Raw genomic sequence first — 23,247 nt, 5'->3', positions numbered from 1 at the left:
CCTTTCCTCACCTCATTTTCTCTTTGACATTCTACCTGTTACACTCCACCTTTGGCCTTCACAACTCCACCTAAATGGTTCCTGTTAAGGTAATGGGAGGAGATATGGAATTGCGAAGTGAATGAGGAAAGTCTGGCTGACAAAATCATTTTTGAAAGTTCTCTTTCTAGTTCAGATTTTCATGGATGATACAATCCCCCCATATATTTGATATCATGTGCCAATAAATATTGTGATATGCTGCTGGCCAAACTATCATATCTTTGTACATTGCTTTAGGACCCTAAAAGGACCACAACTACTGAAAAGAGGAAATGGATCCTTGTGAACTTTCTTCCAGTGTTCCTTATCGAATAGGTCAGTAGCACCACCCTATTGTTCTACATGCCAGAAACCTGAGACCCATCCTTGACATCTCCTTCTCTTTACTCCTTAATTGTCAATTACTGTTCATTCTCTGTCCTAAATATTTTTTTAAAAATCCATTCACTCCTTGTTATGGGCTGAATCATGTCCTCCCCCAAATTAATATGTTGAAGTCCTAACCCTCAACCTCAAAATGTGACTGTATTTGGGGATAGGGCCTTTAGAGAGGTAATTAAATTAAAATGAGGTCATATGGGTGGGCCCTAATCCAATATAACTGATATCCTCACAGGAAGAGATTAGGACACAGACAGACACACACACAGGGTGTGTGTCTTCTCCATGTGAAGACACAGGGAGAGAAGATGGTCCTCTATAAGCTAAGGAGAGAGGCCTTAAGAAATCAACCCTGGGACTTCCCTGGTGGTCCAGTGGCTAAGACTCCATGCTCCCAATGCAGGGGACCTGGGTTTGATCCCTGGTCAGGGAACTAGATCCCACATGCCACAACTAAGAGTTCACACGCCATAACTAAAGATCCAGCATGCCACAACTAAGACCTGCAGCAGCCAAATAAATAAATAAATATTTTTTTAAAAAAAGAAGAAGAAAGAAAGAAATCAACCCTGATCTCAGAATTCTAGCTTCCAGAACTGTGAGAAAATAAATTTGTTGTTAAGCCACCGAGTCTGTGGTACTGGCTGATGGCAGCCCAAGCTGACTAATACACTCTTCTTCATCCATATCATCACCACCATAGTCTAAACCACCAGCATTTGTCACCTAGATTTTTAGTGTAAGATCCATCAGGGCAGGGCTTTCGTCTGTCTTGTTCACTGCTGTATCCTCAAAGCCTAGTATAGAATCTGGCACGTGGTAGGCATTCAATAAACATTAATGAGATGGCTAAATAAATGAATAGCTATTTAGCTGGTTTCCTTGCATCCATCCTTGCCCCTCTCTCCACAGGGACTGCTCTCTTTAGAATAGAATTCTGGTTATATCATTTCCCTGCTTGAAACTCTTCACTGTCTCTCCTCCATTACTCCCAGGATAAAGTCCAAAATCAATAATACTGTTTAAGTGAGTGGTATAATTTGGCTCTCAAGTCTCTCTCCAGCTTCATTGCATGTCATTCTCTCATTCTATCACAAATTCCGGCCACATTTATTTTCTTTCCATTTTTCAAAGTTCCTCATGATCTTTACACATGCTATTCCCTCTACTTGGAGTGTCCTTCCCCATATTTTTGCCTAACTCATTCTTCAGAAATCCCACCTAAATGTTGCTTTGTGAAATCTTCCCTGATCATGGCACCAAAACAGCTTTTTCTTTTATATCTTCCATTACTTTTCCTTCAAAACAATGATCACAATGGTAATTATTGATATGGTTAGTTGTGTAATGTCTGCTTTCCTTATCAGAGTGTAAGTTCTGTGAGAATGGGGACTGTATCTGTTTTGCTTATTACTGTATTTCTAGTGCTCAGTACCTTCAGCCATGCCTGGTATACCATAAGTGAATAATTGTGTTAAAGCACGGGCACTGTTAATTTCCTAGGGCTGAACATTTTATTTTAGCTATCATGTACCAACTGCAAGCCTAAGGTCCAGAAGTAGTACAAAGGAGGGAGTGATTAAATTCCCTCCAAGTAAGGATGAGATGGATACAAGGATGAGTAGGAAGGAGTCTTCTTGATAAAGGAGGGGTATTCAGGAAGGCACTCAATGTAGAAACAAAAGCCTATGCGAAATGCTGAAGTATAAAGCAGTTTTTATACTGCAGACTTACAGTACAAGTTATTCTGTATGGCCAGAGAAAAGGACCAAGGGGGTTGGTGGTGGGAGATAAATCTAGAGAGAAAAGGACCAGGTTGAATTTGTTAAGGAGGTTGGATTTTATTCTATCATGCAGTAAACATCACCAGCTTTTCCAGTTCTTTCCTTTGTTTAGGTCTGCTTTCTGTCTTACTATCCATGGATATTTGTAAAAGTCATTTAACCTAGCTGAGCTTCAGTCTCCTCTTGTTGAATGGTTGATGAGAGACATGAGATAGTGTATGGAAGGCACTTCAGAAGGTTTCTGGAATATGGTAAGTGCTTACCAAACGTCGATTCCCTTCCTTTCAGCCCCTATGTTCAAGCTGATTTCAGCACCGTGACTGCTGGTCAGTCCAGTGAGATTGCAGTTCCCCTTTAGAGCACAAGGGGGAGTATGAGACTGAACCTTTGCAAAGGGTCACAGGGCATCTTAAGCAGCATCCCTCAGCAAGCCCTCTGAGAACGAGGAAACAGATGTTTTTCCAAAATTAGAGAGGCAACCTGACTTATTTTATAGAGTCTAAGCGAGTGCAACTGTTCGTAAGTTCCCTAGACATGTATCTGAAGGGAGAAATCATTGGCAAGCATGATATACTTAGTTATGAGTTGTCAGATCCCTTAAAGTATCTGATGTTATTGAATTGAATATCCTATTTATCACCCCCTAATTTACATACATTATCACTTTTTTTTTTTTTTTTTTTTTTGCGGTACGTGGGCCTCTCACTGTTGTGGCCTCTCCCGTTGCGGAGCACAGGCTCCGGACGCGCAGGCTCAGCGGCCATGGCTCACGGGCCCAGCCGCTCCGCGGCATGTGGGATCCTCCCGGACCGGGGCACGAACCCGTGTCCCCTGCATTGTCAGGCAGACCCTCAACCACTGCACCACCAGGGAAGCCCCTACATTATCACTTTTAATTGAACTCTCTTAAGGAGCCAATGAAATAATTCTCATCCCCATTTTACAGATGAGTAACCTGTGTGATCAAGAGAAATTCAATCACATAACTAGCAAATGGTGAAGGTTGGATTTGAACTTAGACCTCTCTGATTCCAAAGTTTATGTCCTTTTGATTATCCCACACTGGTTTACTTCAATTTCTTTTGAAGTCACTGCACCAGCTTTCTCTCTGGTCTCCTTGTCCTCTATATCTTGGAACCTCTGATCCATCTCCATTCTATAAGCTGAGTTCTTTCTAAAGCATAAATTTGGCCATCTCACCCCTGGAGAAAGCAGTAACGGCTTTCTCAAAAGTAACGGCTCCACATTGCCCTGATCTTTGAGTCCATCATCCTTAGCATGGCTCCCCAGGCCCTGGCTGACCTCTGGCTCTGACCTACCCTCCCACCTCACTCATCACCTGTACTGTGCCCATCATGTCTGTGCTTCCAGAGACCTACAGTGCCTGATGTTCCCTGAAGCCTTCATATAATTTCATAACTTTCGGCCTTTGCTCATGCTGGTCCTTCTACCTGGGTTCCTTCTCTGTGAGTTTAACTCCTACTTATCCTCAAAGACTCAGCTTAAGTCTCAACTCTGCATCCCAGGACCTGCCTCCTAGCATGAGGCCTAACTCTGAGGCTCCTCCCCATTGATGTGTCCCAAAGTGAGAAAACAACCATGTCTTGCCAAATTCATTAATGTGGCTGATTTTAGTCTTGGCTTCCCCTACTTTAAGTAGCTGAGAAACCATGGGCTATTTATTTCTTCTTCACATCCAGGATGGTATGAATCTGTCCCCACTTCATATGTTTACTGTGAAAGTTAAATGAGATGGTGGATGTAAGAAACCTTTTGTGAATATTTGTATGCCTATTTATTCAGCAAATATCCCCTGACCCCTTCTAAGAATGACCCAGGAGGTCATGTTGGGTTGCAGTTTGGCCTATGCCTTTGTGAACGCAGAACAGTGGGTCTTACAGCCTGCTATCCTGCACCAGACCCTGAATAACTTGGGTCAGGGACCATTTGTTATCCACTTGGGTGTACAGCAGGTGCTCAGGTGATATTTGTTGTGTGGGTGAGTGAGTGAATGAATGAATGAGTGAATGGTATTCAAGGTAGTGGGAGAAACTGAGGCAAATTCATGGAGATGTTACCAGCAGGTCACCCTCTGGGAACCAAAAGTAGTTTATGCTGTTGGAGCTTAGGGCAGGAGGGGGGAGTGTCCAGTAATGAGGCTAGAGGGTAGTTGAGGCCAGACCACAAGAGGCCATATGTGCACATTACCAGATTTAACCTGGGTTAGGAAGAGTCCTCTGCTGCAGTGTGGAGTGTGGATTACAGGGGAAATTTGGATGCTATCGTGGGAAATAGGACAGTGAGAAAGCTGTGGCCATGCAGGAAGTATCACCGACAGGCTTTGGTGAAGGATTGGTAGGGTGGGCAAAAGAGAGAGGAGTGGTGGGTGGGACCTGGATTCTGAATATTCACATGTTGAATGCTTCGTGTGTGTGTGTGTGTGTGTGTGTGTGTGTGTGTGTGTGTGTGAGACTCCTCCCCTGCTGACAGCGGTATGCCCTGATGATGGGGCAGTGTCCTCAGCATGCATTTTCGTTTATTTTACAAATTAAAAAACTGAGGCACAGAGAAGAAAGAAGGAATGATTAGTGTATGAAGTGGTGTTTGAGATACTTATCATTTTTTCTCCTTATCCAGATCTGTTCCCATTCCTGTGGTAGATTGGTTAAAGGCCATTGATTCCTCCCTTCTCTATTGATACCCCTTTGTGATGCGACTTTGCTCTTCTCACTCAGAGCTCTTTGAATCTGGGCTGGGCTTGTGACTCGATTTGGCCAATAGAATGCAGTATATGGGGTGCTATGCAGTTTCTGAAGCTAGGCCTCAAGAGATTGTATCTTCTGCCTTGGCTGTCTTGGAACACTGCCGCGAGACCATGTAAACTGGTCTGGCCTACCAGTGGATTAAAAGCCGCGTGGGGAAGTACCATGGCACTTAGCCCTCAGCCAGTACTAAATGCCAGGCCTTGGAGTGACCTTCCAGTTGAATGCTGCTCACAAGTGATTCAAGGTAAAATCATCAGATGAATCCACTCAGCCAGCCACAGAATTGTGAGAAATAATAAATTATTGCTGTTTCAAGCCACTGAATTTTTGGGAGTGGTTGTTATACAGCAATAGATAACTAAAACAACTTCTCTGCTCCCGTTACCAGTAAATGGCTTCACTGTCTACCTGGTTGTTGATGCCAATTCCCTTTCCCACACATCTCACATTTAATCTGCCACCAGGTCCTAAATACAAATCAAATCCCTGTATTTTCCACTTTCTCTACTGCTATGACATGATTTCTGGTCCTCTTCATCTCTCACCTGTATTTTTAAAGCAATTTCTGACTGTTCCCTATCTCCTTTCTCCCTGCTCCCTACTCATTGCATCCCATCTATCACACCCACCACAGTCAGAACTATTCTTCTTATATGCATATGTAACCAGGTTACTCCATTGCTTCAAACCTTTTTCTTGCAAGGTAATTTCCCAAACCTCTAACATGATTTACAAGACCTTAGGCCATCTAGTCTCTGCCTTTCTTCCCAGCCCTGTCTTCCACCACTCCTCCCATGAACCCTATGTTTCTAGAGCTGCTTTACATGTTCTGGTGACTTTCTGGCACCTGCTCCAGCTCCCCTGTTATACGAGGCAACCCACTGAAGGGGTGAGAGAAAATCGCTTGACCTGCCAATGTATCTGCATTCCTAGGCTGGCCATGAGGGACGCACACTGGGGTGTAGATCTGAACCTTGTAAAGATTTGAACATTCCAAGTGCAATCCACACTTAGGCTACTACCTTTTCTTTTCTTCTTTCTTTTTTTATATTGAAGTATAGATGATTTACAACGAGGCTACTACCTTTTCTAAGTGACTGATTCTCATTCAATAAAAAGTATCACTTTTATATTTCATATAAAAACTAGGAGCTAGAGAAGTCTGATTGCTCTGGCAACTAGAAAAGATTTAAGGTAATTTTGTTTGTAGGACTCTTAACCACAAATGGTGTTCACCAAGCAACCATGATTCTGGAGTCTAATAGAAAGAGCCCTGGACTTGGAGTCAGACAGACCTGGTATCTGGTTCTGCCATTTACCAGATGTGTGACCTTGGAAAGTCACTTAAACTTTCTGACTTCTGTTTGCTCGTTTATAAAAAGGGGATGGCAATCCATACCTTGTATGATTGTATTGAGGACTAAATGAGACAAAAGATATGAATGAGCCCAGTATATTTTAAGGTCTTAATGATTATAATTGCTAGCCAATCTGATCTAAGACAAAAGGTAGCATTTTGTCTTTCTTCCTATTCTTACTTGGCATTTGGATCTGGAAGTGAAGACAGTCCAATGTAGTATGATTAGTTTTGTATTCTCTCTGGTGGTCAACTGCTAGTCAATAGGGAGCCACAAATGACACAGCCCAAATGTCAGATATGGACTCCCTCCCCCTTTAAGATCTAAAATCAGTGAGCTTGAACCTCGATTTTTACATTGATTTTTACATTTGATAACCCTGGTAAGTTGGAAGACCTCCTGGAGATTTCCGCAAGTTGCACGAGGGCTTGTGCTCTCTTCGTCTCTGCCTCTACTCTCCTTTTTCAACTCGGAGAAACAAAGCCCATTGCTCAATTTTCCCACTCACTCATCCTTACAACTCCTCTCTCAGAAAGCATTCCTGAGTGTAATGGCCTTTACTGAAGTCTTGAGAGTCACAGAAATTGGTTATATTATATGTACAACAAACAGCTTCTCTCATTTAATGCATTCCAGTGTTTAAACACCCTTTGTACACCTGCCATGGGAGAGTTTCTTCTGACCCTTTATCCATGTAGCACCTACCCTTACAATGATTTTCTTACTCATCTTTTTCCTTTCCTCCCCCCAGCTCTCTTTATTACCTCTCTCACCCATATTGCTAAGTGAATTCCAAATTCTTTTCCTTTTTTTGCACAGAGCAAGTTTGTGTCTCCCTTCTCCTCTTACACTTACATATCCACACTCCTCAAGGTCCTAAGTAGGACAAAAGGACCTCTGAACATTAGGGTCTACCTTTCTTGGAAGGCAGTTGTGGTTAAGAAAATAGCATTTTTTGTTCTGTTATAACCACAGTGTTTCCTATTTATTGAGGGCTTACTATGTGCCTGTCAGGTGCTTTCCAGTAGCTATCTCATTTTCTTATTTGATCTTCACAACATTATTGTTCTTTCTACACATGAGCATGAGGTGCATGTGTCAGAAAAATGGGGTAATTTACATAAGATCACACAGCAAGTAAGTGTGTAGAATAAGGATTGAAAACCATATCTCTCTGGCTCCAAGTCTGTGCTCTGTCCACTTTAATACATGGCCTTTCAGAGAAGAAGGAGAAAGTGATGTGAAGACCTGAGACAATGTAAACACAATACCATCTGTTCTCATATTGTCTCTCAACTCTAAAAGGATGGTTTTATGTGTTATCTCGTTATTCTTGTGAAGAATGAATAATCATTATCATGATACCTCATTTTGAAATGAGGAAACTAAGGCCTTGTGGGAGAAAGGGAGTGAGGGAGCAGGCAGTGCAGGATATTTGATTTTAAGATCACAGAGACACTAGTTCTGTGTGATTAAGAAGTTCAAGGTATGACCATGGGAGGTAATGTGAAGAGGAGACCAAGGACTGAGGGATCAGGAAACCACATGGCTACCGAAGGCACCAGGAGGATGGCAAGACAGGGCTAATGAGAATGACCATGAGCCAGGGGCTGAAATCTTCAATGCATAGGAGCACTTAGAGGTCAATCATGTCCTTGATGAGGAAGGGTGGAAGGTGGTATGGCTGGAGACCAAAGGAGAAGGAATTTTTGTACAAGGGTGGAAGTGGCAATGCCGACCCTACCTCCTGGTCCTGTGGTGTATGGGGAGTGAGAAAGTGAGAAGCCTTCCTGCAGAGGGTTACAGGAGGAGTCCTGGAGGAGGGTCAAGCTTTAACAAAGGTAAAGAAGTAACCTGAGTACTCTCTGAGGAAGCAGAGGGTGTAGGAGAGTTTGTTGACAAAAGAACAGGATTCTAGAGGGCACAGTGGAAGGGCTGCCAGGATGAAAACAGTGGGGAGGTGACTGAAAGGGAGTGGGTGGAGAAGCTCAGAACAGTTCAAGGATGAGTCTGAGGGAGAAGTCAGACAGCCAGAGGGGCTGTCTACTGGGTGGTTCCTCGGGCCATAGAGACAAATTGTAGATCAGGTCATAATGGAATGTGGGAAATAATTGTTTTGGTATATGACTCAGGCCTCTAAGATTTTTAAAAATTGAATTATAGTTAATTTACAATGTTGTGTTTCAAGTGTACAGCAAAGTGATTCTGAGATATATATATATATATAGATAGATAGATAGATATAGATATAGATATAGATATTATTTTTCAAACTTCTAAGATTTGAGAAGGGGGAAGAGTATGGGGAGGGATGATGATTCTAAACCAAAGCTGGCAGCTGGCTCCTGTGACCTCAGGAAGACTGGAAGTCCAGGTTCCACGTGTGAGGGTGGGGTGCTAATTACCGCTTATACCTGCCTTCTCTGACAGAGTTGGGACTTCCTAATGACCAGGCAAGAACATTTTCTCACTCCAGGCTACTGTCGGTAATGGGGAGCCATTGAAAATGTTTTGTTTCTGTTTGTTTCTTCAGGGTTGATGGTAACATGGTGACATTTAGAACAGTCACTCAGGCTGCCAACATAGAGGATGGATTGGAGAGTGGAGGCAGGGAGACCCATTAGGAGGCTGTTGCATTAGTTCAGGCAAGAAGTGATGAGGGCTGAACCAGGGCGAGAGCAGTGGAGACGGAGAAGAGGGGAAGGGATAGGATATGTTACAGAGGCGTCATCACCAGGCTGATGAGATGTAGGGTGTGAAGGAGTGCATAGGGTAGAGAACAATGCCCAGGTTTCTGGCTTCGTTTCCACCTGTAGACAGCCGTCCAGATTCTGCCTCTCTACCCGGGCTTTTGTGAGGATGAAGCGGTATAACGACAGGGAAGTGCTTTAGAAATGGCAAAGCTACAAACCCATCATCACCTACACTATCATAGAAGCTCTCTGATCACCCTAGTAAGTTCAGTGTATGGAACGAGGCGTGAGAATTAAGATAAATCACGATAGTCACCCAGATATTGGGGAGCGCCGGGCCCCCAAGATACCTCGGATTTCCTACACCTGCCCAGAGCTGGGGGCCCGGCGAATAGGGACTCCGCCCCTGGGCGGGGCATTTGTGGGCCCTGGTCGCGGTGGTGGCCCAGCCCAGCTGCAGCCCGAGCCGCAGCCCGAAGTCGCTGCGGTGGGGACCAGACCCGCCTGCACCGCCCTGCTCCGCGAACCCACTGCGCCTTTTGCCGCCCGCCGCCAGGTCCAGCGGTTTCGCGGCGCTGCCAGGGAGCGAGCCGCTCGTCCTCACCCGGAGTCCCAGGTAAGGGGCGCGGCCCGGCAGCCCGCCCGGGGAGGATCTGGGACCGATTCCCGGCGCAGGGCGCTGGGGACTGTGAGTGGGCGTTGAGAAGGAGCACAGGGCAGCGGAGGGAACACCAAGGAGAAGGGGCCAGGCGAGGCCACTAAGGAGGGGCACCGCGGCAGTGAAGGGGCGCGTAGCCTGGGGAGGGGGCGCTGAGGAGCGTCTACCCGGGCTGTGAGGGCCGCAAGGAGGGCTCCAAAGGCAGGGGCAGAGGGATTGGGGGAACGAGAAAGAGGGCGCCGGGGCTCGGGAAAAGCATGAGCGGCAATTGGAGCGCAGTTAGGGCTCGTTGAGGGGGAAACGGGGGTGGGGGGATGGGGGGGAAAGGTAAGGAGGGAGCTGAGAGGGACAGTGCGGGAAGAGCGTACCAGTGAGCCGAGGGGCGGGGAAGGGGTGCTGAAGCGAGAGGACTGAGAGGAACGAGGGAAGGGAGGCGTGGAAGTGAAGAGCTAAGGGGAGGGGACTGGCCGGCGGGGGTCGTTTCGAGCTGGAGAGGAGTGAGATTGTGAGGGGAAGGGGCGCTGGGCAGGAAGGAGGTGCTGGGCCGGGAGAAGGTAAAGTGAGTGTGGTGTGGTGCCGGAGCCCAGGTGGGTCTAGGCAAGGCGGGTAACCTGAGTGCGGGAGAGGGATGGGGCTTGGAGGTGGGAAGCTTGGAAGAATGGGAAGGTGGGAGACAAGGCTGGGTCTATCCAGGCTGCAGAGAAAGGGGGTGGGGAGCTGATGGAGGGAGAGAGCCAAGGCCTTGGATATGGGCTGTGGGCACCTGAGTTCTGGCTAGGGGTGGCGCATGGAGAGGCACTGGAATAGAGCAAGGGGTTGGCAGCCGGGAGTGGAGGAACTGTCGGGGAACTTGGAGAGTTTAGGCTGGTAGATGGGCTGGGTCATGGTGCGAAGGAAGCCAGGTGTGGGTTGTGGTGTGGGAGTGGGAAGATGATTGGGGCCCAGAGTGGAGTCCAAGGGCATCTATCTGGTAGCTGTGTCTTAGCTCCTCAGAAGGCTGAGGAGGGGGTGCAGGCACTGGACCCTGTTACACAGCTACTTGGGGTCAGAGACAAGAAGAGAATCGTTGACAGAGAAATTCATCCACAGGCTGACTCTATTCTAGAGTCCAAGTGTGGGAAGAGATTTTAGGGAGGGAGGTGGCAGCTAATAGAGGTGTGGAGGGAAGTGGGAGAAGGACAGGGCCATCCATCCCAGCTTCTTGGAATCCAGATGGAAAAGGGTGGGGGATAGTAAAAGGAGTTGGATGTGTGTGTGTGTGTGTGTGTGTGTGTGTGTGTGTGTGTGTGTGTGTTTGCTCACCTGTTCTGAGCCTATAAAGGGAGGAAGACAATGGAAGTCTGTGAAAAGCCCTGTCTGTGGTACTGGGAAGCCTTGGTGCTGAGTTTGCCCTAGCAAAGACATTCTGCCAGAGGATGGTAGGTCAGGGAAGACTTCCTGGTCATGAAGGATTTAGCTAGCCGCAGAGGAAAGAATGTTCCTATCAGAGGAAACAGTATGGAAGCAGGCAAAAATATAAAATGATCTCCAGTCCAAGAAATAAATCTCCAGTTTCTTAAGGATTACAATATGAAGGGAGACACCAGCAACCTATAGAGGATGTTTAAGAAGGTTTCTCCTCTAAGCTGGAACTTCTATGGTTTCTCTTCATCTCCCCAGAGTACAGCACAGGGCCTGGCACACAGTAGGTGCTCAATGAATGTTGATTGAATGACTAATTGAGCTGTGGCTGTGCTCCTGCCTCTCTCATGTACTGGTTTTAATTCTTCCAATAGTTTGCCCAGAAGTCACTTTATTAACTCATTTTATAGATAAGGAAACTGAGGCCCAGGGTGCGATCTGCCTAAGGTTACACAATTGCTTAGAGAGCCAGGGCTCAGTCCAGGTGTCTCTGACTTTGTCTTGTGCTCTTTCCTTCAAGAGAGAAGTTCATCCATTTACTTCTTCACTACATGTATTCAGTTGATCTCTTCTTGCTGGATTTTAAGGCTGTCTCCTCTTCCCTCCTCTTTCCTGCCTGAAGTCGGGTTCTTCCTTAGATGCTTATCAGACTCGAAGTGTTGTTTGTTTTTCACACCAACCCTTGGAGGAGCCATTTCCTTCTTTCCCCCAGCCTAGGACCAGATATGACTTCCCTGGGCCTTCATCTGTATTGCTTGTCAGAAGACAGTGAGCTACCCAGCTCTGTCATTTATGTGACTGTCAAAAAAGAGAGAGAAGATCTGATTGATGCTTATCTGACAAATGCAGTTCTGCAGACACCACCTGTGCCTTGACCTGTCTGCTCAGATCTGCCTCAGGCAGCTGCCTGCTGGGGTGGTTTTTACTTCTCTTTCGAATGTCTGTGTAGCCCCTGCCCCACTCTTGAGAAGATCCCCTTGGGGGCGTCCACATGAACCTGCCTTCCAACTGTACCTCTCAGCCCTCCCTGTTTTCATACCACCTTCTGGGAAAGCTATGCTGTGTGCACATAAACAAATGTTGACTGTACAGTATGGCAAGTGCTAGGAAAGAGATCTCAGGGTGCTGGGGATGCTTTTCTACTCACCCTAAAGTTGTTGTAGTTTTTATTTTCCCTAATCCCAGTCCAATCTGGGGGTAATCAGATGACAGAAGTTCTAGTAATGATGCTCCAACTGACTTGCTGTGTGACCTTTGACAAATCACTTCTCTTTGTGGAGCCTCAATTTTTTTTACCTGAAAATGAAGGGGGGTGGATCAGACCAGGAGCTGAAAGTATTTTTTACTCTTGCCTTGCACCTATGGCAGACATAGCTAATAAAGGCAGGCACTTTTCCAACTGGATTCTATGCAAGGCCAGGTGTAGTTTTCTCCACACAGTGTAGGTATGAAGCACCCTTATATACATTTTCTTTTTTTTTTAATTTATTTACTTTTTATACAGCAGGTTCTTATTAGTTATGTATTTTATACATATTAGTGTATATATGTCAATCCCATCTCCCAATTCATCACACCACCACCACCCCCTCCGCTTTCCCCCCTTGGTGTCTATAGGTTTATTCTCTACATCTGTGTCTCTATTTCTGCCTTGCAAACCGGTTCATCTGTAATGTTTTTCTAGATTCCACATATATGCGTTAATATACGATATTTATTTTTCTCTTTCTGACTTACTTCACTCTGTTATGACCATCTCTAGGTTCATCCATGTCTCTACAAGTGACCCAATTTCTTTCCTTTTTATGGCTGAGTAATGTTCCATTGCATATATGTACGACATCTTCTTTATCCGTTTGTCTGTCGATGAGCATTTAGGTTGCTTCCATGACCTGGCTATTATAAATAGTGCTGCAGTGAACACTGGGGTGCATGTGTCTTTTTGAATTATGGTTTTCCCTGGGTATATGCCCAGTAGTAGGATTGCTGGGTCATATGGTAATTCTATTTTTAGTTTTTTAAGGAACCTTCATACTGTTCTCTATAGTGGCTGTATCAATTTATATTCCCACCAACAGTGCAAGAGGGCTCCCTTTTCTTCACACCCTCTCCAGCATTTGTTGTTTGTAGATTTTCTGATGATGCCCATTCTAACTGGTGTGAGGTGATACCTCATTATACTTTTGATTTGCATTTCTCTAATAATTAGTGACGTTGAGCATCTTTTCATGTGCCTCTAGGCCATCTGTATGTCTTCTTTGGAGAAATGTCTATTTAGGTCTTCTGCCCATTTTTTGATTGGGTTGTTTGTTTTTTTTTAATATTGAGTACATGAGCTCTTTATATATTTTGGAGATTAATCCTTTGTCCGATGATTCATTTGCAAATATTTTCTCCCATTCTGAGGGTTGTCTTTTTGTCTTGTATATAGTTTCCTTTGCTGTGCAAAAGCTTTTAAGTTTCATTAGGTCCCTTTTGTTTATTTTTGTTTTTATTTCCATTACTCTAGGAGGTGGGTCAAAAAAGATCTTGCTGTGATTTATGTCAAAGAGTGTTCTTCCTCTGTTTTCCTCTAAGAGTTTTATAGTGTCCAGTCTTACATTTAGGTCTTTAATCCATTTTGAGTTTATTTTTATGTATGGTGTTAGGGAGTGTTCTAATTTCATTCTTTTACATGGCTGTCCAGTTTTCCCAGTTTTTCCAGTTTCTTATTGAAGAAACTGTCTTTTCTCCATTGTATATCCTTGTCTCCTTTGTCATAGATTTGTTGACCATAAGTGCGTGGGTTAACCTCTGGGCTTTCTATCCTGTTCCATTGATCTATATTTCTGTTTTTGTGCTTGTACCATATTGTCTTGATTATTGTAGCTTTGTGGTATAGTCTGAAGTCAGGGAGTCTGATTCCTCCAGCTCTGTTTTTTTCCCTCAAGATTGCTTTTGCTATTCCGGGTCTTTTGTGTCTCCATACAAATAAGATTTTTTGTTCTACTTCTGTAAAAAATGCCATTGGTAATTTGATAGGGATTGCATTGAATCTGTAGATTGCTTTGGGTAGTACAGTCATTTTCACAATATTGATTCTTCCAATCCAAGAACATGGTATATCTCTCCATCTGTTTGTGTCATCTTTGATTTCTTTCATCAGTGTCTTATAGTTTTCTGAATACAGGTCTTTTACCTCCTTAGGTAGGTTTATTCCTAGGTATTTTATTCTTTTTGTTACAATGGTGAGTGGGATTGTTTCCTTAATTTCTCTTTCTGATCTTTCATTGTTAGTGTATAAGAATGCAAGAGATTTCTGTGCATTAATTTTGTATCCTGCAACGTTACCAAATTCATTGATTAGCTCTAGAAGTTTTCTGGTGACATCTTTAGGGTTATTATCTATGTATAGTATCATGTCATCTGCAAACAGTGACAGTTTTACTTCTTCTTTTCCTACATTTTCTTATTTAAAAATCACAGCAGCCTTCTGCAGTAGGTAATGTGATCATATCATAGATGAGGACATTGAAGCTCAGAGTTTAGGTGACTTGTCCAAGTTCATACATTGAGTTACTGGGAAAGCTGGGATCAGTAGCCAGGCTTTTTGTTATGATAAAGCTGCCACTCTAAAATCTCTTCTCATTCCAGTAATCTAAGAGTGCAAACAGCTGCATCAGAAAAATGAAAACCAATAATACAACATTTACATCAATAGTCTGGCACATGGCAAATGTTCAATAAATGTTTACTGAAAGGAGTAACATGCCCAAGGATTTACTCTAGGCTCATTGTTGACAGGGTATAAGGATGGATAAAACTCAGCTGAATCCAGAAGGAGAGACAGACAGTTAATTGTAAAACAGGCTCAAATTTTGGAGCCCAGATCAGGGAGAGGACACTTGAACAAGATTTGACTGCAGAAGTGAATTAAAAAGCCAGTGAATTAATATTTATTGAGTACCTCCCATAGATCAAGAAACCATGCCAGATTATTTACATATGGTAACTGCTCACTCTATTGGTACCATAGCTCAGTGAAGTAGGTGGCATTTTCTCTGTTGTAAGGTAAAATGCTGTGGCTTAGAGAGCTGACATTACTCACCCAAGAATTCAGCTGAAGAATAGAGCAGGAATTTTGACCTCTCCCATATTACTTCATGGTACTAGGTCTAGTCTCAGCTGTTAGTTGTGAAGCTTGGGTAAATCCTTATAATTTCTAGCCCTCAGTTCCCTTCTTGATCCAATGGGGATAGTAATCTTTGTCCTTCCAGTTTTATCTCCCAGGTCTATCTAGAGGATAAAATAAGATAAAGGAAATTGAGGTAAGGATCAAATCTGTGTTTCAGTAGAGTTATTCTTTGACCAGGGGTTCCATTTCTAGGAATCTCTCCTAAGGAAATAAATAGGAAAGAGGACAAATATGTAAAGAAATGGTCACTGCAACTTAATTTTTATAATTAAGAACAGAAAAATAAATATATGACTTTAAAGAATTGGTCATATGACACAACCATAGGATGGAATAAAGTGTAGTCAATTGAAATCATATTTACGAAGAATTTTTAAAATCTCAGTATATGATATAATGTTAAGTGAAAAGGAGCAGGATACAAAACTAATTATCTCAGCTATTAAAATATACATGGAAGATATAGACTAGAATGTACTGTATGTTATCATTTATATATTTATAAAGTATGAACAGACCTCTGTGCTTATATATGCAAAGAATATCTTTGAAAGATACATAAATCGTTAACATGTTTGCCTCTGGGGAGAGGAACTAGAGACTGGGCATCAGGGGTGGAAGCAAGACTTACTTTTTACTGTAAACCTTTAGGTTCCATATTACCTTCTTTTTATGCAAGAGGTTAAGAAAATAATGCAAATTGCAGATGGTGATAAAGTAATACTTGCAAATAGTAAAGTTTGTCTGAATTATTTTCAGTGTGTGTATTACCCTTTTTTTTTAATACTAATTACTGGTTTATTGTAAAAGTGTAAAGGATACAACTCAGGAACAGCCAGATGGAAGAGATGCATAGGGCAGGGTAGGGGGAAAGGGTGCCTTGGAGCTTCCAGGGTCTCTCCTAGCACATCAACGTGATCACCAACCTGGAAGATCTCCACACCGCTTTGGTTAGGGTTTTTTACGAAGATTTCATTACTGTAGGCATGATTGATTAAGTCGTTGGCCTTTAGCCATCAACTTAATCTCCAGCCTTTCTCCCCTCCCCAGAGGTTAGGGGGTAGTGCTGAAAGTTCCAACCCCCTAATCACGTGGTTGGTGCCTCTGGCAACCAGCCCCCACTCTGAGGCTGTCCTGGAGCCCCAGCCACCAGGCATCTCATCAGCACAGAACAAAACACTTCTCACTTGCACTTCCAGAGGTTGCAAAGGTTTCAGGAACTCTGCCTGGAACCAGGAACCCAGACCAAATACATGTCTTTTATTATATCACAATATCACAGTGCTCAATAAATGGGAACTGTTATATGGTTATTGTCACCATCATATCTGTCATGGGAAATAACGAGTACTCGACAAATATTTGCTGGTAATATTAAGGCCTAGGTATACTACAATGTATTACCTTTTAAATTGAATAATAAGGTATAATTTCAAAATAGATGGCACTCTGGTGCATGAAAAAATAAAGGAGGAAATAAACTTCAAATGTTAACAGTGGCAGTTTCTGAGTGGATGCCGTGTCTAGTAATTTAAAATTTTCTGTTTTACATTTTTGTGTTTTTTTCTAACATTTTGTAATGGATATATACTTTCAAAGGAGAGATTTTCTTTTGTAAACAAACAAAGACGACTAGCAGCAGAGTGGAGGATGGTATGAGGTCGTTGTGATTGCTTCCCTTGTTTTGACTTGCTGTTTTGGCCTTTTTTTTTTTTTTTTTTTTTCCAAACTCAGCTTAGGAGCTACCCCTACAGGAGCCTCTCCTTGCCCACCATGCCTCCAGGTTGGGTTAGATACTTCTTATGGGCTTCCTCAGCCAAGGCTTCCCTCTGTCTTATCACTTATCCACTGCTTTGTTACTCTGTGTTTATGAGTTTTTTACTCTAATCTGTGGCCACTCAGAGGTCAGACACCATGTCTGATTCATACTTGTATTCCTTGTGGCCAGCACAGGGCTTGACCCAGAACAATGTGTTCAGTAAATATTTGCTGAAGGAATGAATGGGAGGAGCTGGGCTCCACCCCAATCCTGAGAGAACATTTGGGGCAGGTGCAGTGAGGGGGTGACTCTGAGTAGCGTGTATTTCCTCAGTGATGCTGGGGCGTGGAGTGAGTGTATGCAGGGCAGTGTGACCATTAAAAGTTAGGTGATCCAGGGTGACACTGGAGGTGTGTTCCTGAGTGACCACAGGTCTCTCCTGCAGATGGCTTCAGTGACTGATGGTAAAGCCGGAGTCAAAGATGCTTCTGACCAGAATTTTGACTACATGTTCAAACTGCTCATCATTGGCAACAGCAGTGTTGGCAAAACATCCTTCCTCTTCCGCTATGCTGACGACACCTTCACCCCAGCCTTCGTCAGCACCGTGGGTATTGACTTTAAGGTGAAGACAGTCTACTGCCACGAGAAGCGAGTGAAGCTGCAGATTTGGGTGAGTCCTGGGCATCTTGGGTAGAAGTGTCCCAAGAGCTGACTCGTTTGCTCGTACAAAGGTTGGGTGGTGAGGCCAGTTTAGAACTTCTGAGTTTTATGACATTAGGCACCAGTGCTATTGTGTATCTTGCCCCTGGCCTATCCCTTGTTGGTTTTATACAGTTTTGCTCTCCTCTGGGAACTCAGGTGTTTCTGCTGCTTAACTGTCCAAAAGGTTTTATCCTGGCTTATATGGATGAGTAACCAAGAATCTGGGCTTTGGAGTTGTAGACCTGGATTTAGATTTCAGTTCTGCCGGTAACTAGTCATGGAACCTTGACTAAATTACTCAACCTCTCTGGGCCACGCTTTCCTCTTTGGGGATCATAATAGCATCTATGTCACAGGGCTGTTGGGTGCTTAGCATAGTTCCCGGAACATAATAAATGCACAATAAATGTTAGCTACTGTATCCATAATCTATCACTCTGTAATCACTTCAAACCTTGATGGCTTAAAACAACAATAATAATTCATTAACACACAGTTGCTGTGGATCAAATATTTGGGAGTGGCTTGGTTTCTGGCTTGTGGTCTCTTATGAGGTTGCTGCCAGATGTTGGCTTAGGTTACAGTCATCCGAAGGCTTGAGTGGGCCTGGAGGATTACCTTCCAACGTGGCTTACTCCCATGTCTGGCACTGGCTTTAGCAGGAGGCCTTCATTCCTTTCCACGTGGATCTTTCCACAGATCTGCTTCACTCCACAGAGTGTCTTCATGACATCTCCTAGGGGGAGAGATCCAAGAAACCAAACAGGAAGTGGCAGTATCTCTTACTAGAGTATTCTATGGGTCACTGATTCAACGTAGGAGGAAACTACACAAGGGTATGAATCCTGGGAGGTGGGGATCATTGGAGACTACCTTGGAAATTGGCCACCACAGCTACTATTATTGGTATTTACCAGTGGTACTAATAAAATTTATATGTATTTGAGATGATATAGCAACATGTACATCATATACTTTTCTATACTTAATTAGCACTGGGATTAGAAATTTCAGAAATTTGTGATTTAAAGTATTCAAAATATATTTATTATCAGTCCACTCAACATTAATACATTGTACATATATGTTATTAGTATAGTCTGTATACAGTACTTTTCTTTTTACAAATTATTTCCATGTGTTAATACTATCTCACGATCAACCCCATGGGACAGATACTCAGAGAGTAATTAATTTGCCTTAGGTTGACCGCGCAGCTACAAAATGGGATTCCAACTCAAATCTTCTGATTCTAAAGTATGTGCTCTTTTCTCTACACTGTGCAATTAGGTCTTATAGAGCTCATATTTTCATTTGTGATCATGTTAAGTATTACTTTATATAGAGATAAAAGTTCATTTTGTTTCTTTAGTCTCTATTAAAAGCATTGAGGAATCAAACCATTAGAAATGCAAGAAGCTACGCATTCCATTTAGTTCATTGGTTCTAGAAGTGTGGTCTCCAGATCAGCAACGTCAGCATCACTGGGAATTTGTTAGAAATGCATAATCTCAGGTCTCTCCTCAGACCCAAAGAATCAGAAACTCTGGGGTACAGCCCAACAATTTGTGTTATAACAAGTCTTCCAGGTGTTTTTTTTTTTTTTTTTGGCGGTACGCGGGCCTCTCACTGTTGTGGCCTCTCCTGTTGCAGAGCACAGGCTCCAGACGCGCAGGCTCAGCGGCCATGGCTCACAGGACTAGCCGCTCCGCGGCATGTGGGATCTTCCCGGACCGGGGCACGAACCCGTGTCCCCTGCATCGGCAGGCGGACTCTCAACCACTGCGCCACCAGGGAAGCCCTTCCAGGTGGTTTTGAAGTTGGCTAAAATTAAAGAACCACTGATCTAGTTTAGCTACCACATGGTGAGAATCAATAAGCATTTATTAAGTACCTGTTCTGTGCCCAGTGCTTCCATTTGTGTAGTTTGACATCCTCCCTGCAGCCAGTGCACAGAGGGGGCTGAAAGCAAAGGATATTTGGGGCATGGTGAGCAATACAATGATAATGGAGCAAGGCTGTGAAAGAGCAGGGAGGGGATGCTGAGAGAGAAATTTGCTGGAGAGGCTGTCAGGTGGTGGCTTGGGAGTCAGGGAGACCATGGACAACAAATAGAAGGTTTTTGAAATGGGCCAGAGGGTACATGTCTGATTATTCCTTAGGGCACTGAAGAAACTTACTAGAGTTTATTCGTGTCTTTGTATATAAAATAAATGTTTACTAATATTTACCATATGGATTGACATAGATATCTTCATTTGATCTCCACATTTGGTGCTCACAGATCCTACACTCAAAAAATCTTCAGGTGGGAGGAGATACTCTTCCCTTTAAGGGGTTGGCAGTAGTGGCTCCCTCACTCTTTTATACATTTTCAGCCCATTGTGAACTTTTGCAGTTTTCCTGTGCTTAGTTAAGTGGATTTATTGATTGTACTACCTCATTTTAACTAAATGAACCTCCATGATGGATATGTGGATTTAAAAGAGTCTTACCAAGAAACCTCTGATTGAAGACTATATTAATTATAGTAAGCCTAAGTGAGCACAGAAAATGGCTAGACTGATATCTCCCTGACACCTAGCACAAGTTCATTGTCAGCCATGTTTTGAGGTAAAATCAATGACAATCTAATTAGATCTGACATAGTCAATCACACTGCTTTTGCTAAAAAAAAAGTTAGTGGGCTTCCCTGGTGGCGCAGTGGTTGAGAGTCCGCCTGCCGATGCAGGGGACACGGGTTCGTCCCCCGGTCTGGGAAGATCCCACATGCCGCAGAGCGGCTGGGCCCGTGAGCCATGGTCGCTGAGCCTGCGCGTCCGGAGCCTGTGCTCCGCAACGGGAGAGGCCACAACAGTCAGAGGCCCGCGTACCGCAAAAAAAAAAAAAAAAAAAGTTAACAACGGGTTTTGTGTGTGTGTGTGTGTGTGTGTGTGTGTGTGTGCATGCATGCTTTTCTGTAGCAAAAAATAAAAATTTTCTGTACTGTTCATATATGCATTAAAATGTAAACATTTAATTGTTATTTTAATGTATTTTAATATCATTTGTGTACAGAAGTAGGTATAATATATATGTATATGTAATCTAAGTAAATATGCAAATACTGTGAATGCTGTGCCTACATTTTTCTTACAGGGGTATGAATTTGGAGACGACTACCACGGGCATTGGGGAGCATAGAAGGGTTTTAACAAAGTCAGATTTTCATTTTAGAAAGATTTCTGGCTTCAGTTTGGGAGGGTAGATGGATATGAGGCAAAGAAACTAGTGGTTTGGGTAAGTTACTAAATGTATTAGTCTGCTCAGGCTACCATAATAAAATAGCACAGACTAGTTGGCTTAAACAACAGACATTAATTTTCTCACAGTTTTGGAGACTGGAAGTCCAAGATCAAGGTGCCAGCCGGTGTTGATGTCTGGTGAGAGCTCTCCCATTGGGTTGCATATGGCTGGCTTCTTGCTGTATGCTCACACTTCCTTTCCTCGGTGCTCACACTGGAGAGGAGTGAGCGAGCTCTCTGGAGTCTCTTCTTCCAAGAGCACTAATCCTATCAGATCAGGGGCCCACCCGTATGACCTCAATTAACCTCAATTACTTCCTTCAAGTCCCCATTTCCAAATATAGCCACACTGGGAGGTAAGGCATCAACACATGAATTTTGGGAGGATACAAACATTTGGTACATAACACTGAGAAAGTGATAAAATGATATAAGTGATGGAAATGAGGAGAGAGAATTAAGATTAAAATTTACAGAATTTGATGATTAATTAATTGTATAGGGAGAGGGAGGAACACGTATCTTCTTATACACATCTATTTATACATATTTACTTCTCTGAGAGTTCTGTGATTTTTTAAAGTTGTGTGAGCTTTGGTAAGTCACTTTACTTCTATGAATAGATAATATTCTCAACTGTAAAGGCCTCACAGGTTTGTTGAGGGAGGGGCTACATGATAACATAGTATTGTGCCTGGCACATAGTAGGAATACAATAAATGTTAGGTTCTGTCCTTTCTCTCCACCTGATCTTCATGCAAATGGTAACTGGGTTCCCTCACAAGGTTTCCCACCTGTGATTCCAGAAGTGCTCAACAGCATCCAGGGCTTCACTAGCACTGTATGAAGTGTTCATGTAAATTTTTCAAGCTCATTTTATCTCTCCCAGGGGATTTCAAAAAAGTCATTGTCAGGGTGGAAGCTGGAGAGGGAAGAAGAGGAGGTTATGAGCATCACTGAGCAGGACCATTCACAAAAGGAGTTTCTGTCATCTCTGGGGGATCATGATGGTATTGGTAGTGCCTTGTTCTCTGGGATTCTTGCCATATAGGTCCCTGAGAGTCTCCTCTGTGTCCAGAGAGGTTAATTATTGTGGAATAGAGAAGAGAATCTTAGTGGGGAGGTGAAGGTAGGGGACAAATCTCATTAATAGAGAGTGAGAGCATGCACAGGTGTGGAGGGAGGGAGAATTGGTAACGCCACAGCAACACACTTGACTAGAGGCCACTTACTGCTTGGGTGCTTGTTGCCAAGCAACTCCTGGAGACACGTGGGAAGAGAAGAGTGGGAGAGGGCCTTCCACTACCTCCATGTGGGGCCCATTGCAGGGGATATTGGGTCTGGTGCTGGCCAAGGGAAGGATCCGGGGGTCTGTGGGATGACTGAGCTGACCCACCACTGTGGAGTCCTGCAGTCCAGTCCTGGCTCTCCCTGAAGTTCAGTCATTGTGTGATCTGGAATAACCCCTCCCCTCCATGGACCTATTTGGACCTATTTCCCCAACTATCAGAAGGAGAAAATAATCCTTGTTCTTCTTGCCTCATGGGATGTCGTGGAGTTCAAGGGAGGATATGGAAAGGAAAGCCCAAAGGCAACTATGAAGTTTTGAGTAGATCAGAAGGACTGTGGATATTGTCAACCATGTGAATTCTTCCTGTACGTGCTTTAAATCATTCTTTGTGTCTTCCCACCTTCCCTCTGACCCAGGGAGGTAGTCATCTCCTTAAAGAATGGGTGGTTGAGCCCAGAGATGTCAAGTTACTTGTGCAGAGCCAAACAGTAAACTTCATTCTTTTATTCGTTCAATAGACATTCATCTGGTAGTCCCTCTGTACCAGGCATTGTGCTAGCAGTGGGGAAACACCCTTCCTGCTCTCCTGGAGTTAACGCTGTAGCAGGAAAGATAGATACTAAGTACATGGGTGAAAAATATCTAATTTCATCTGTGGTAAGGGCCGTGAAGGAAAAAAAATAGACTTGTTTCAAACTCAAGCACTGAGTCACAGAGCTCAGGAATCACTGAACTGTGACTTAAGTCTCATACCCCGCATGCAGCTGGGGTCAGGCTCAATTCTATTCACAATTTAAAAGGCTGATGACCTTCACCACACCAGCTCACTCCAGGCCTGGTCTCTGTCAGGGGACGTGGTGGCAGGGGCCTCCACTGTGGAAGGACAGAATGTCCTCCTTCTTGCTCCCACCAGTGAGGCTTTTTTTGGTGACCTTCTTGTCAAGAAGACTTT

The 23,247-nt window shown here is 43.7% G+C and overlaps 1 protein-coding gene across 1 annotated transcript in view; it reads left to right on the top strand.

Annotated features, from left to right (window-relative positions):
* The first annotated feature begins 9,559 nt into the window (after positions 1-9,559).
* Positions 9,560-23,247, top strand: part of RAB3B (RAB3B, member RAS oncogene family) — a 58,960-nt gene continuing 45,272 nt past the window's right edge. Inside the window, exons 1-2 of the mRNA XM_065878781.1 lie at positions 9,560-9,639; positions 17,461-17,688. Coding sequence (XP_065734853.1) covers positions 17,461-17,688 — 228 coding nt within the window. The 5' untranslated portion in view covers positions 9,560-9,639. The remainder of the gene's footprint in view (positions 9,640-17,460; positions 17,689-23,247) is intronic.

This window comes from Phocoena phocoena, chromosome 1 (assembly GCF_963924675.1).
Source record: "Phocoena phocoena chromosome 1, mPhoPho1.1, whole genome shotgun sequence".
NCBI classification, from domain to species: domain Eukaryota; kingdom Metazoa; phylum Chordata; class Mammalia; order Artiodactyla; family Phocoenidae; genus Phocoena; species Phocoena phocoena.
This window is presented reverse-complemented; position numbering and strand designations above follow the sequence as displayed.